General features: G+C 46.5%; 1 protein-coding gene across 5 annotated transcripts in view; it reads right to left on the reverse strand.

Moving 5' to 3' along the window:
• The window catches only part of RNF216 (ring finger protein 216), a 78,076-nt gene that overhangs the window by 40,605 nt on the left and 24,840 nt on the right, over positions 1–12,631 (reverse strand). For all 5 annotated transcript variants that reach the window (XM_048320891.1, XM_048320890.1, XM_048320892.1 and 2 more), the window contains 6 exons: positions 11,616–11,730; positions 11,195–11,334; positions 10,214–10,264; positions 9,112–9,249; positions 7,786–7,934; positions 7,261–7,339 (listed from right to left, as the gene is read on the reverse strand). In XM_048320891.1, the coding sequence (XP_048176848.1) occupies positions 7,261–7,339; positions 7,786–7,934; positions 9,112–9,249; positions 10,214–10,264; positions 11,195–11,334; positions 11,616–11,730 (672 nt within the window). The remainder of the gene's footprint in view (positions 1–7,260; positions 7,340–7,785; positions 7,935–9,111; positions 9,250–10,213; positions 10,265–11,194; positions 11,335–11,615; positions 11,731–12,631) is intronic.

The raw sequence follows: 12,631 nt of genomic DNA on the forward strand, positions 1-12,631 counted from the left end.
AAAAAAGGAAAGCAGGCCAGCCCTGAACACACTGTGACCAAATTAGGAAATAAACTCCACTGACAGCCTCCAGAATGGCCATCGTCTGCAGCAGCCTTGTGTTAGCTCAGGAAGTCTGATGACTGTGTCATCTGCTGAAATCTGTTTATGTGCAAACAGAAAGGAGAAGCAAAACACCTCCCCACACTCCCTGCAGCAGGTTAGGCCATCTCAGGCTCTGGCCTGGAGGAGTCATCAGTGCCCTGACACAACGCTATTCCAAACCTCCGCTGCTGACTCACGCCCCTCCAAAGATACCTCTGCCCTGGAAGCACTAAGGTACAGCAAAATGAGGTGTAGGGGTTTTTTTGAGAGCATTTTTTAAGTGGTTAGCTGTGGCAGATGAAGCTGAGGTTAGAGATCAGTGATTACTATGACAGGAATGTGAGGGGGTGGAAAGAGAGGGAAGATACAGCTTCTAGAGTAAGGTCGGAACAATGTTTTTAATTTGGCTTGGGAACAACCTTTTCTCATCCCCTCCAATGTCCATTTCCACTGCAGCAGCGAAATGATAACCCTGCTCCAACACTCTGCAAATACACTAGGCAGGGTTTTAACCTTAAACTGCTGTGGAAGGGACCTGTACCCAGCTCACAGCAGTCCCAGGAACGCTCGGTGGCATTGCTACCTGTTATGGGGACAGACAAGTGACTGAGCAAAGTTGCTTCACTGTTTAAAAAACAAACTAATGAAGGAATCTGAGCACTCTGGTCCATACAAAGATTTAGGGTTTCTCCCTGATGTTAGGGTGACCACATTACATTACTCCCACTCTTGTCTGCATGAGATGGAAGAAAACCTCATCCCTTTCATTTTCAAAAGGATTGAGGAGGAAAAGGCAATGCTGCCAGCTCATCTCAGCCTGCAGCAGGTCTCAGCCTCAGCATGACTACAGCTTTCAGGGTCCTTCCAGCCCCAGGAATTTGGCTACGAGGCTACTCCACCAATTTTCCACATTCAAGGCAGCCAAGGGTCTTTCACACCCCACCCAGGGTGCTCTTACCCAATTCCCCGTGGAATCCATCGCTCATCTCCAAAGACAGCCATCATAACCCAGAACTGACCATCACAGGCGTGCTGCTGCTATCAGTGTCCCCTTTGCCTAAATAGTTGTAGGCTCCCTGTGTCCAGGGGCAAAAGGCTAAACAAGATGCTGAAGCTTAAATTTCCATCTCCACATGAAGTTGTACTCAGTTTATTACTTCTGGACTTTTCCCCAGCAAAGGATAAAGCTACAAATGGAAGGTAGCACTGCTACCTCATATGGACCTGACACAGAGGCACTCACTGGTCAGTGAATAGCCTTTTCAACTGCCTCTTCACTGACTGAATATTGCTGTACACGGCAGAAAGCAAGCACAGGAGTAAGCTTTGTTGCTTGAAATTGCACTGACTTACACAGCCCATTTTTAAAGGGACTAGTCTGAGTTCCTGCTTTCAGCAGCTTTTTTTTTTTTCCCCTGCATGAGACAGATACCCCATTTAATCTGACCTCTTTCCTCAGGTCCATTTCCAGGCTGGGCCTCACCCTCTCCTCCTCTGTCAGACTCATTTATCAAGTGAAGCATTTCCACATACCACTGCATAAATAGACTTGACCTTGTTAAAGCAGCAGCAGCACCTGAGCTCCCACTGATGGAGTCTCTCCAACCCCACAACAGCAATTAACTCAGCCCACTCCTGCCCTCTTTCCAGGTGGGGTATTCTCAGAGCTTCTACAGCCCCTTCCTACATGTCTCAAAGGGTGACAAGCTGGAAAACAGTGATTTGGTCTGATTATTGTGCCTCCTTCTCTGGAAAGGGGTGTTTAGGAGCAACTTACTGCTGGCACCACTCAATTCTTGTAACTGCCCCTGCCCAGTCCAAGCACACAGCAAGTCAAGATGTACGACGGTACCCCCAGCACATGGCTTTCCCTTGTTCCCCTTGCAGTTTCCTCCCAGGATAAGAAGCTTGCCCAGCATAAAGCTGGGGATGAGAAGATCTCCCGACTCTCAGCACCCCCCAAACAACACTGACCCTCCCCACCTCGATGGGATGGCCCACATGGTTTAGCGCACGTGTCCTTCCTCCACAGGACTGTACTTTTAAGGTTTGCTCTACCTCAAGCTCTCTCCTGTTATCTCCCTTTAGAACCCGGCAATAAAACCTACTGGGGTGTTATCGGCTGCCTACAATCACCTCAACTCCACTTTCGACCTTGGCCCCTCCCTCCGGCCCATCCCTTTACGGAGATAGGGAATGAGCCGCGCTCCGATAGCATCGCGCTCGCCCTGCCTGCGGCTCGGCACCGGCACCACTGCTGCAGCCGAGCTTCAATGTCCTTTTATGGAAGAAAAATGAAAATCGCCTGCCCAGCCGTGGAGAGCCTGAGCCGGGCTGAGCCGAGCTGACAGACGGAAACTCGCCATTTGTTGTGGTTTTGGCACTGAGAGCGCCCAGCGGGGTCCCATGCGCGCTGCAAGTTTAAAAAGGGCGCAGCCGAGAGCTCTGGAGCAGGAGGTGTCAGGGATGCAGTGCTCAGGAGGAAGATGGCAGGGCCAGGAAAAGATGGCTTAGAGAGTTCTGCTGGCATGGACACGTGGGAGACAGGTCTCCAGATCAAAGTGGACACAGCCACGAGTGCTCCATTCCCAAGCCCTATCCCTGGAGGAGCCCTAAGCAACCTGGTCTAGTGGAAAGTGTCCCTGTCTATAGTGGAGGGAGAACATGAATGGTCTTTAAGGGCCCTTTCAACCCAAACCATTCTGTAATTCTATGAAGACATGTAGCAAGGTCATCCACACCACATTTCCTTTCCTTCTTTGTCCCAACAAATTTTCCTAAGAGACACAGAAGGACGGGATTTTAAGCACAGGACTTGGGACAGAAGGTCACTGCCACCAAGAAGAAATTAGAGAGGGGTTGGCCACAGCAAATGCTACCTTCAGCTCTGCTCTGCACTAAAGCTGTGGGGCTAAGCTCCAAGTAACCATCAAATCCAAATAAACAGGCTCAAGGAAAAACATACGGATAACAGCAATAAGAATGTCTGAACAGAGAATGAGATGGGGCCACGGGACTTTCAAAATGTTTGCACTGCTGTCAGGAAGCTGAATGAGACAGCAGACTTCAACAGCTGGGAAAACATGTTGCAAAACAAGGAGAATTAAGTAATTCTCCATATGTATATCCTACTCTGAGGCATTCTGGACAAGCTCAATTTCTCCAACCAGGACAATCTTTTTTTCCATGTTGCACATGCACCCTGCCAGCAACAAATCCTGATACAGTTTAAGCCTAAACCCACAGCACATCTGGAGTCGGGCAGGGCAGCTCTGGGCAGCACGGCCCAGCCTTTAGCACAGAAGTAATGGGCCCTGTGGTATGTGTTGGATGACATCCTTGGACAGCTATGTCATCCTGAACACATCCCCTGCTGCTGGGTGCTGGATTACACAAACACTTCCCCCTGCACTCTATAAAACACTCCTAACCGGATCATCGGTGCCTTGTTACCCACCTCTGAAACACAAGCAGCTGTGTGTGCCTTGCTGCACCAGGTACAGAGATCATGGGTGTCACAGTATCCCCCTCACCTCCTTCTGCAACTTCAGGTCTTGTTGATCAAGCAATAATTTATTTCAGCAAGACCACTCCTGTCAGAGCCATGCAAACCGCACAGCACGGCTCGCGCTTGTTACCAGCGCTGGCGGTGCCCTGCTAACAGCAGCCGTGTTCAGGCACAGCTCAGTGCAAGTTTAAACCTGTCTCACTTCCAACAGAAAATGAAGGCTAAAAGCAGCTGGGTGCATCTGTTCCTAGCCAGCACCTCCAAATCAATCCTGACATACAGAGCAGCTTAAAAAGGCGTGCCCTAAAATGCCAAGTCTTAGCGCTCCAAATTAAAACACGTGAGGATCGCTGGTGGCCAGAGAGCTTAAGCTGAAGATGAAAGGCAAAAGAGTGGAGATTTTATCCATGGGAGACAGGCACATCAATGCTCAAGGCAGCCCCCAAATCCACTGTGGATGCACAGGAATGGCAGCTGCCCAGGCTGAGGGCAATGCCATCCCACACCATGCAGCCACATGCCATCACCTCTTACACCCAGCCAGCACTGACCCAACTGGGTACCATAAAGTAATAAAAATTCCATGCTATGGAGAGGAGTTTAGAGAAAAAGTCTTGGAAACGCAAGTCCCTGCAATGTGGCCTGGCTACGAAATGAGTGCTGGGGGTTTCAAGCTCTCTGCTGCTCCGTGCATGCATTATTTCCATGGCAACAGCAGCTTTCAGCTCCCCATCTCTTGCTGGCTGAAAGCCCTGCAGTGCTTTGTGCTGAGACTGCAAAGAAGGGAAACCATCTCCCTCTCCCACAACATGGCGCCAGGAACACGGCAGCAGCAGCTGGGAACAAAAGCCTTGTCTTCAGCATTGTGGGGTCTTGGGAGGAGGGAGGCTGAGCAGAGAGGATGGACTTCCTTTTCTGCTGGGAAAGAGCACTTCCCCCACCGTGCAGAAGTGCGCACTCACCTCCCAGCACTGCACAACTCAACCAGCAATGTGTGCCTTTCCTTGTTTCACCACAATTGCCAGTTTTGGGTTCCTCTGTAGCTCTGGGAGGAGAAATGTGCATCTTTAGAGATGAGAAACTTGAGCGCTGCTTCCATGCAGGGACCCCTCCAAGATGGAGGCTGAACAAGCCTGGCTCCACGTGCAGTCAGCAGCTTATTACAGAGCAAAACCTCAATACTCAGCCAAATCTGAGTGAAAGCTGCCTCTGCCCCAGCACCAGCTCAGACTGCACACACAGAGAACACACCGTAGGATGGCTCGGACAACATTTTTCCTTGGCTAACTAAGCTTTTCCTCCACCCTGCTGTTTGTCATATTAAGATTCAAGCCCTGGCCACCTTACCAGAAGCCAAACTTGACGCCACACAACTGGAGCCACAGTGGCCCTGGCAGATGGTGCCAGCTCATCTGCATGCTCCCCGTGCAGCCGGGCACTCACAGGAGGCAGGGCAGCTGCCTGACATACAGAGCAGCCACATTTTGGTCCCTTCAAGGTGCAAATGACTGAAACTACAGGCGATATGCACAAGCAGTGACCTGGGTATGTGTAGTGTTCTTACTGTTGAGCCCAGCACACAGCCAAAGTAAAGGCTTCCAGCTGGTTCACATCATTTGCTTTACAACGTATCTGTAGCTGGCCCGAACATGAATGAAGCTCCCTGCAAGACTTAATGGAGAGCCTGAGGGTATCAACACAAACTCCCAAAGCAAGACAAAGGATCCAGGTGATGGAGCACAGGGATACAACAGGTCCACCATCTGGTCCTCTTCTCCCCGCCCTCAAAGAGCTCCGAGGTTTCGGGAGAGGCACATTTTGACCTTCCTCTTTCCAGACTTCCCCTTGCTTTAGGTTCAGCTGTGTGAGTGCAGTCCTTCCAACCAGGGAGAGACTCCTTCCAGCATCAGTCATCATCACCACTGAATCTGCCAGAGGCACTGCTAGCAAAGCCAATGCATCCTCTCCAACCTCTGTGGAGTTCCCTAGATTAGCCCTTTCCTCCCTTAGGGCAACCATTTCCTGCAAGCAAGAGAATTAACTGAAATTCTTCATTCTGGAGAGAGAGGAGATAGAGGGAGTATGAAGAACCACTGCAGCTGATGCTGTGAGACACCACATCCTGCTATCCAAATTCCTCATCCTCAACTTCAAATCGTAAAGTCATTAAGGACTTCTAAGAAGAGCACAAAGCTACTCAGCAGATTTTCAGCTAATGAATCAACACGAGCTGTCCAGGAAACCAGAAATCCAGCCCACTGGAATGCTGTAACCCCAGGGAGGGTGGAACAGGCAGTACGCTAGGAAGGAAATGAAACAGCAAAGCAGTAGGAAAGGAACGTTTCAGCACCAATCCCTCTTACCATGACTACTCTGCTGCATTACACATTTTAGGGAAAAAGCGACTTCAATTCATTTTGCCCATTGAAGGGTTCATGTTCTTCAAGCCCAAGTTCTGTTCTGTAGTGCTGACATATGTACATTTTGAAAACAACTCGGCTTTTGCAAAAACAGTTAGAAAAAAATTGAGATTTAAATGTGAATCAACATTGCCACCTAGTGCCTAGCAAACCTCCTTGCTCCAACGCTGGGACAATCCAGCGGCACCACATTCCCTTCCCAGCTGAGAAGGGTAGATGTTAACAAAACCTATCTGGAGGTCAGGATCTAAAATGGAATTGTGCATCTTTCATAAGCAGCTTTCTCCCCTTAAGAGTAAGTTCAATTTTCACACCAGACTGCAGAGTTCAGCACTGGCAACTTCAACTTCTCCAGACAGCAGAATTCAACCTTCTATTAACTTCTCAATACAGGCAAAAGGTGATACCACATCAATGCGAGAACCCAAAGTTCTGGCAGCTACAAGTGTAAGGTTAATGCCCTCAGGAGGAATTTCAGTGATTAGCAGGAATCTCAGATCTCATGAGAATTTACTGTTGTGGCTACAGTGATGCAAGAGGCCTTGTAGCTTCATGCCAAGCACTGATCCTGCCCTGCCTTGCTGGCACCAGAAGTAAGCAAGATCCTGCATCTGTTCACAAGACTGGGAAACATTCCTGTGCTTCTGCTTTTCCCCAGCACTGATGGGGCAGAAGCAGCAAGTTTTCCCCATTCCATCCCCCTACTTGGCCTGATGATTCTCATCAGGAACTGGGGAGAGCACAGAGATCTGCCCTTTGAATGGCTGACATTTCAGCCCACTCTTCCAACAAGTTTTTTTTGTCACTTCCAACTGAACCTGTATTCAAGCTATCCCATAAAAGAAAAATGCAGATACCAATTCCCTCAAACATAGCATGTAAGGCTGCTCCAGCTCATTCTCCAGAAGTTTTATTAGATACAAGAGTAGAATTTGGTTTTGACCTACAAACACCCAGTTCCATGTTCAACCAGAACATTTCTGTATATGCAAGACAGCAACCTCTGGCACCCTTAGGCTTTTTAGCCAACACCTTCCAAGAAAAGACAGGACTCCTGCTTCTCTTTAATCAACAGTGCCCTGAAATTCACCTGTCCAGGAACCTAATCTTACAGAAGATCAGTAGGATCCAGCAAACACTTTGACTGCTGCCCTATGCAGATACTGCTGCTAGGAAGGATGAGCTGTCGTCCCAGCTCTCCTGTCCAATACTCCAGAAGAGACCAAACGTGAAGTATCCCCTGATTACCTTTCTGCAGCGGGGATTGGGGCAGCTGAACCGCTTCACATCACTGTCCAGTAGAGCTGGGAAGTTACAGAAAGGACACCTGTAGCCCAAAACAAGATACCATTAATGCAGAGTGCCAAACATAGCTTTGCTGAAAGCTGATTTAGTCAAATAGCTGTGTGGAAGTTGCTAAGGCTGCCAACCCAATGCCTGTTGCCAGGATGTGCTGACTATTGCCTTTTTGCTCATATTTCTTCGATCACTTCCCTGTTTGCAATCAAAATATTATATGCTCAGCACTGCTTTTGACCATGTAATTTAGAGGATCAGCACAGAGCTGGCAAGCAAGTCTTGGGGGAGACAAGTCTATTGAATTTTAATCTGCTCCTAGTCAAAGGCAGAATAAAAACAGACCTGGGAAGGCAGAAGTCTGAATTTATAATCCAGCTCGTAAAAAGCTACCTATCTCAGAGTCAGCACAAACGTAGGGTTTCAGGGAACAATGTTCTAAAGCAGTAAATGCAGCATTCTTTGTGGGACACTCACCTGACGAGCTCATCTGCACAGGCAGCAGCCACCTCCTCCTCAGCTTTCCGCTCGTAGTATTTACAGAGGATGTTCTCTGGAAGCACTTTCTCCAGCTCACTGGTGGGGAAGGAACACGTGCAACTGCCTTCCATGCAGCTGAGCTCTGACTGGGGTTGGAAAGAGAGCTCAGGTTTAGTATGACACTAGCAAAAAGCAGCTCAGGATCCAAAACATTTTCAAGCAGATCAGTGCAGAGCCTTGCTCAGAGAAAGTAAGAGCTAAAGTCAGCAGATCTCAATGATTTGGGTCTTGTGAGTTTAAAAATCATCCAGTTCTAAACCCCTGCCATGGGCAGGGACACCTTCCACTATCCCAGGTTGGTCCAAGCCCTGTCCAGCTTGGCCTTGAACACTTCCAGGGATGAGACACCCCACAGCTTCTCTGGGTAACCTGGGCCAGTGCCTCATAACAAAAACATTTTTTTCCAATCTCTCATCTAAATCTGTCTAAGATGACTGCCAGAGAATGGGTTTGCTATGGAAAGAACAAGCCTAATTAAACAAATCAGGCCTCAAACAAACACTGGGCAGGAAGATGCTGTTGCCAGCTGGGATCACAATTCACTCCAAGTCCACTGTGACCACATATTAGCCCTTTATTATTGTACAGTCTCTGCTGAGAACCAGCACTGACACGGTGCATTCTTTTCAATAAAGTCATATAAAATACAGCTGCCAGTTTATACATTTACACAAAATGGATCCCAGAGTACAACAGCATCCCACAGTTTGAGCATCATATCCTGAGGCAAAGGAGCACACACACTTCAGAGCAGATTAATGACTTGTTTATAGCTCAGCTAAGTACCAGGATAATTCCTAGCTACATCAGAGACTGAGGAGGTTAGTAGTGCCATAGAGGAACCAAGCCCCAAATTAAGTTGGGATCACAGTGATATTATGAAGGACAAACACTCTTAGGTAGAAGACTGGCCATGTCAGAGATAAGTGTTCTTAATGAATAAGCCACTGGTTTATTTAGTAGAAAATAAAAGCAAACAAGTTATTCTGTTACTATGATCCTAAGAATCAAATTGCCAAGCATAGAGCAAACAAACAAACAAAAGACATTAGTAACCCTGAAATCCTGTGCAAAGATCACATTGTAAAATTGTTGGCTTCACTTGATGGCGAGACTGACTTGGATTTCAGGACACCATTCCATTCAAATATTTCCTGGGAAGTGCAGTTACATCTGTTTTAAGCAACAACCCTACACAAACAGCAATGTCATCTCCCAACAGCAATTATCTATTTCCCCCTTGTCCAGTTGTGAAATCCTTACCTTCCCAGAGCCAAAAACTGCCTCCTGAGCATATTTAATTAGGCACTCCTTGCAGAACAAGTGACCATCTGCACACTGAGTCAACTCTTCGAAGGCAAACTCCCCGTAGCAGCAGCGGCACTCGATCATCTGCCCATCCTACAGCCACCAGAGGAACCAGCATCAAAACATCAATAGCTATAGCAACACACACACATACAACTGCAAGCCAGAAAAAACTGCCAGCATGAATCCTAAAAAACAGCTACAGATATACACCATTCCATTAGATATTCTGTTTGGTGGTCCAAATTCATTAAGTGCAACCAGAAACTCAGTTTTAAGTCACTTCATATCTACACGTCCTGCTTGACAGGTTCCAAAAAGCTACAGAACATGCAGTGATTAATAATTCTCAGCTCACAGGCAGAGCAGCATCTTGGGTTTGGGAAGCTGCAGTCACAGGGAAGCAGCTTGAGTGTACACACCACTCTCATGGGGAAAACCAAGATTCAGATCTGTTACCCTCTAAAGAACATTTACCATCTGTCTGGGCACCCTGTCTTTGACTCTTCACTGTGGAGGTGGAGGAGTTTGCCACAGCTAAAAAGTAAGCATAGCCCACTTTTCCAAAGTTTGAGGAGGAAATGAGCATTGAGACCAAAATGTAATACAGAGCTGCTGAACTGTTCTCTACATTTTCTCTGAAGTGAACGCTGATTTTCAGGTTTCTAAAGAATTCTTTCTGCAAACAAGGAAGGCCTTCCCACTGGCCAAGCTCCAACAACAGTGGATCTGTTTTAAACAGCCATAATGGTGGGAGCAAGAGTAAACCTGATGCTATTCTATTGCAATGTTTGTTCTGAGCAATGAAGATACAAGCTGAATTACTACAGATCATTACATGCATCAATACTGTCTTGCTGGCCTCAGCTCCTGTCTACCTTTCCTAAAAGCCAGCCAACACACATTACACAGGTTTTGCCAGCTCAGCAAAAGCAGCAGAGTGAAATGCATCTTCAGAAAAGCTCTGTTCCAGAGCTAAAAGGATCTGTGAAGTAGGAAGTGCAAAACAGTGTCTGTGCATAAGCTGAACTCAACTTATAATATTACAGATACTGACCTTCTGATATTGCTCCTCATTCATCTGCAGAGCCAGGAGAAAGTCTGCGTGCTGCAAGAGAGACATGTGCATCTGTAATTACAGAATAGATGAAGAAATTTTCCAAACTCTCAGCTCATTTACATTATCTCAGGACTCACAAACCACTATAAAAGGCTCGCTGTCTGCTTGTAACATCACTCAGCCCATCCCTCCAATCCATTAAGCTATTTATGATTCAGCTAAAACAGATGGGAGAAGCAAAGGCAGCAAGAACAAAGAACCAAATTCTATACTGTGGAGGGCTGCTGGTTCAGATTTCCACGGGCAGAGATGATCTCACCCAATGGGCCCCTCCAGAGAACATGAGCTTTGTGTTTCAAAGGAGACCTTATCCATCTGCCTAAGAGACAAAGATCTTTAAGGAGCTACTTTAGAAAGAATTGTGGGTGCAGAGCTGTGAATTCAGTCTCTCCTCAGCCTAGGAAAGGAAGACAACACAGCAGTGGGTGTTGCAGGTTCTGCTTCAAAACACACAGGTCTCTGCTACAGGACAAACTGTTCTGGAGCCACAGGACTGCCAGCCTGGGAAGGCAGTGAGTGGACACACTGCCTTGGGCCTGGTCATTACTCACCACCAATACTGAGCTGCAATTACAAGCCCTAAAACAGCAGAGAAGCCTGCTAACAATTAGAGGAAAGAGTTAATTAGTGGAGTTTTCGCCCTCTCATAGCAAAACACCCCATCCAGAATGGTGTTTGCACAAGCAGCAGCTGCATATTTAAGTAAATATGAAATTCTGTGCTTGGCTTCTTTCCTTTAAAATTGAGTTACTTGGGAAAAGACATATGCGTTAACAGGTAGGGAAGGGGAAAACATAGTTATTCAATATTTGGTTCAGCATTTGAATTTCTGTAAGAGACAGATTTTTCATGTTTAGGGCCAAAACCTCAACATTTGTTGAAGATTTGCACATGATCAAAGCAGTTCCTATCACTCACCTCTGCCATCTCTTTCACTTTCTGTTCATAGAATTCCTGCTCCAGTAGCACTGGTGGGAGAAGGGAGAGCTTGTCATAGGACCTCCAGTGCCGTCTCTTGTTCTCCAGGAAGAACATGCGCTTCTCAATTTTCACATCCCCTGAAGCAGAAATAAAGGCTCAATAAAAAAGGGATGGAGCAGCCAGAACAAAGCTTAAATCCTTCCTCCACACACAACACCAGGTGCAGACTTTCAGCAGCTCACACAGCACTTTACCAAGCAGAGGCACTAATGAAGAGCATCTCCAAAACAGATACCAGTGACAGAAACTCAGCTCTTTTGGGACCACATCCCTTTTAAGAGGAGTTTCTTTCTGCTGCAAGCCAGTTCGGCTTACAATAACGATGCAGAGAGCACCATACACACATCTTGGCATTTACCTTGCTCAAATTTGAAGTCTATGTATGAATATTGATTCATTTCTTTCCTCCTTTTTCGTTTCCCGCTGGTTTCAGGAGACAGCTCCTGCCACTTTTTGATAGCATCTGAAAAGGCCTAGAAAACAACATACAGGCTTAAATCCTGTGCCTGGAAGAAAGCAGGAGCACTCAATTCAAGCTGAAGCACAGTACAAGCATGGGCATAGGACTGATCCAAAACTGGAAAGCCAAACAGACCAAATAAAAGGAAATATGCATCTTTCCTTTCCTCACTTTGTTACTTTATGTACTCAAAGTAATTATTCCATAAAAACAAAATAGGTGAATGGTACTTCATAACAGCTCAGCTGTTAATATCAGAGTGGGCACCAGCTGTATTAAGCAGAGTTGGTTTGCCTTCTTTTTTTGTTGCTGGGTTTGGCTTTTTGTTTAAAAAGGTGAGATTCCAATACTCAGTGCTCAGTCAATCAAGTGAAGAGACAAGAAGTTTTGTTTTAGTTAAGTCCTGGAATAGTAAAGAATGAAGCTCAAGCAAGGGCATATTGGAGCAGATCTAAGTCAAAAACTTGAAGCCACACTAACATTCAGCTTGCTGATACTTAAAACAAGTGTCTTTGCATCTCCATGGCAGTGAAACTCTTTTGTAATAAATACAGGACTCATGCCACAAGTCATAATAAGAACAAACAGGACAGCAATACTCAGGCTGCTTTTCAATTCCACGCAGCCAGTTAACCAGCAGCAGGAGTTAAATGTTTTAAGATTTAACTAAATGTCTAGGTTTTATTGGCAATTATACTGCACTTCAGTGGCGACGTACAGGAACACATCCCACTTTAATGCATCACCCATCATCAGCCAGCTCGTGTTTCCCCAGCTCCCCTATTAGGGAAAGTAAAAACTTCCTGCAGCATTCTGTCTGGCCAATAAATTTTGAAAATCTCTACTAAATGGATTAAAACTTCTTAAAAGGAAAGGAAGATTATTATAAAACCCATAACCACACAGCAGCAGAT

The sequence above is a fragment of the Corvus hawaiiensis genome, chromosome 16, assembly GCF_020740725.1.
Source record: "Corvus hawaiiensis isolate bCorHaw1 chromosome 16, bCorHaw1.pri.cur, whole genome shotgun sequence".
Classification (NCBI taxonomy): domain Eukaryota; kingdom Metazoa; phylum Chordata; class Aves; order Passeriformes; family Corvidae; genus Corvus; species Corvus hawaiiensis.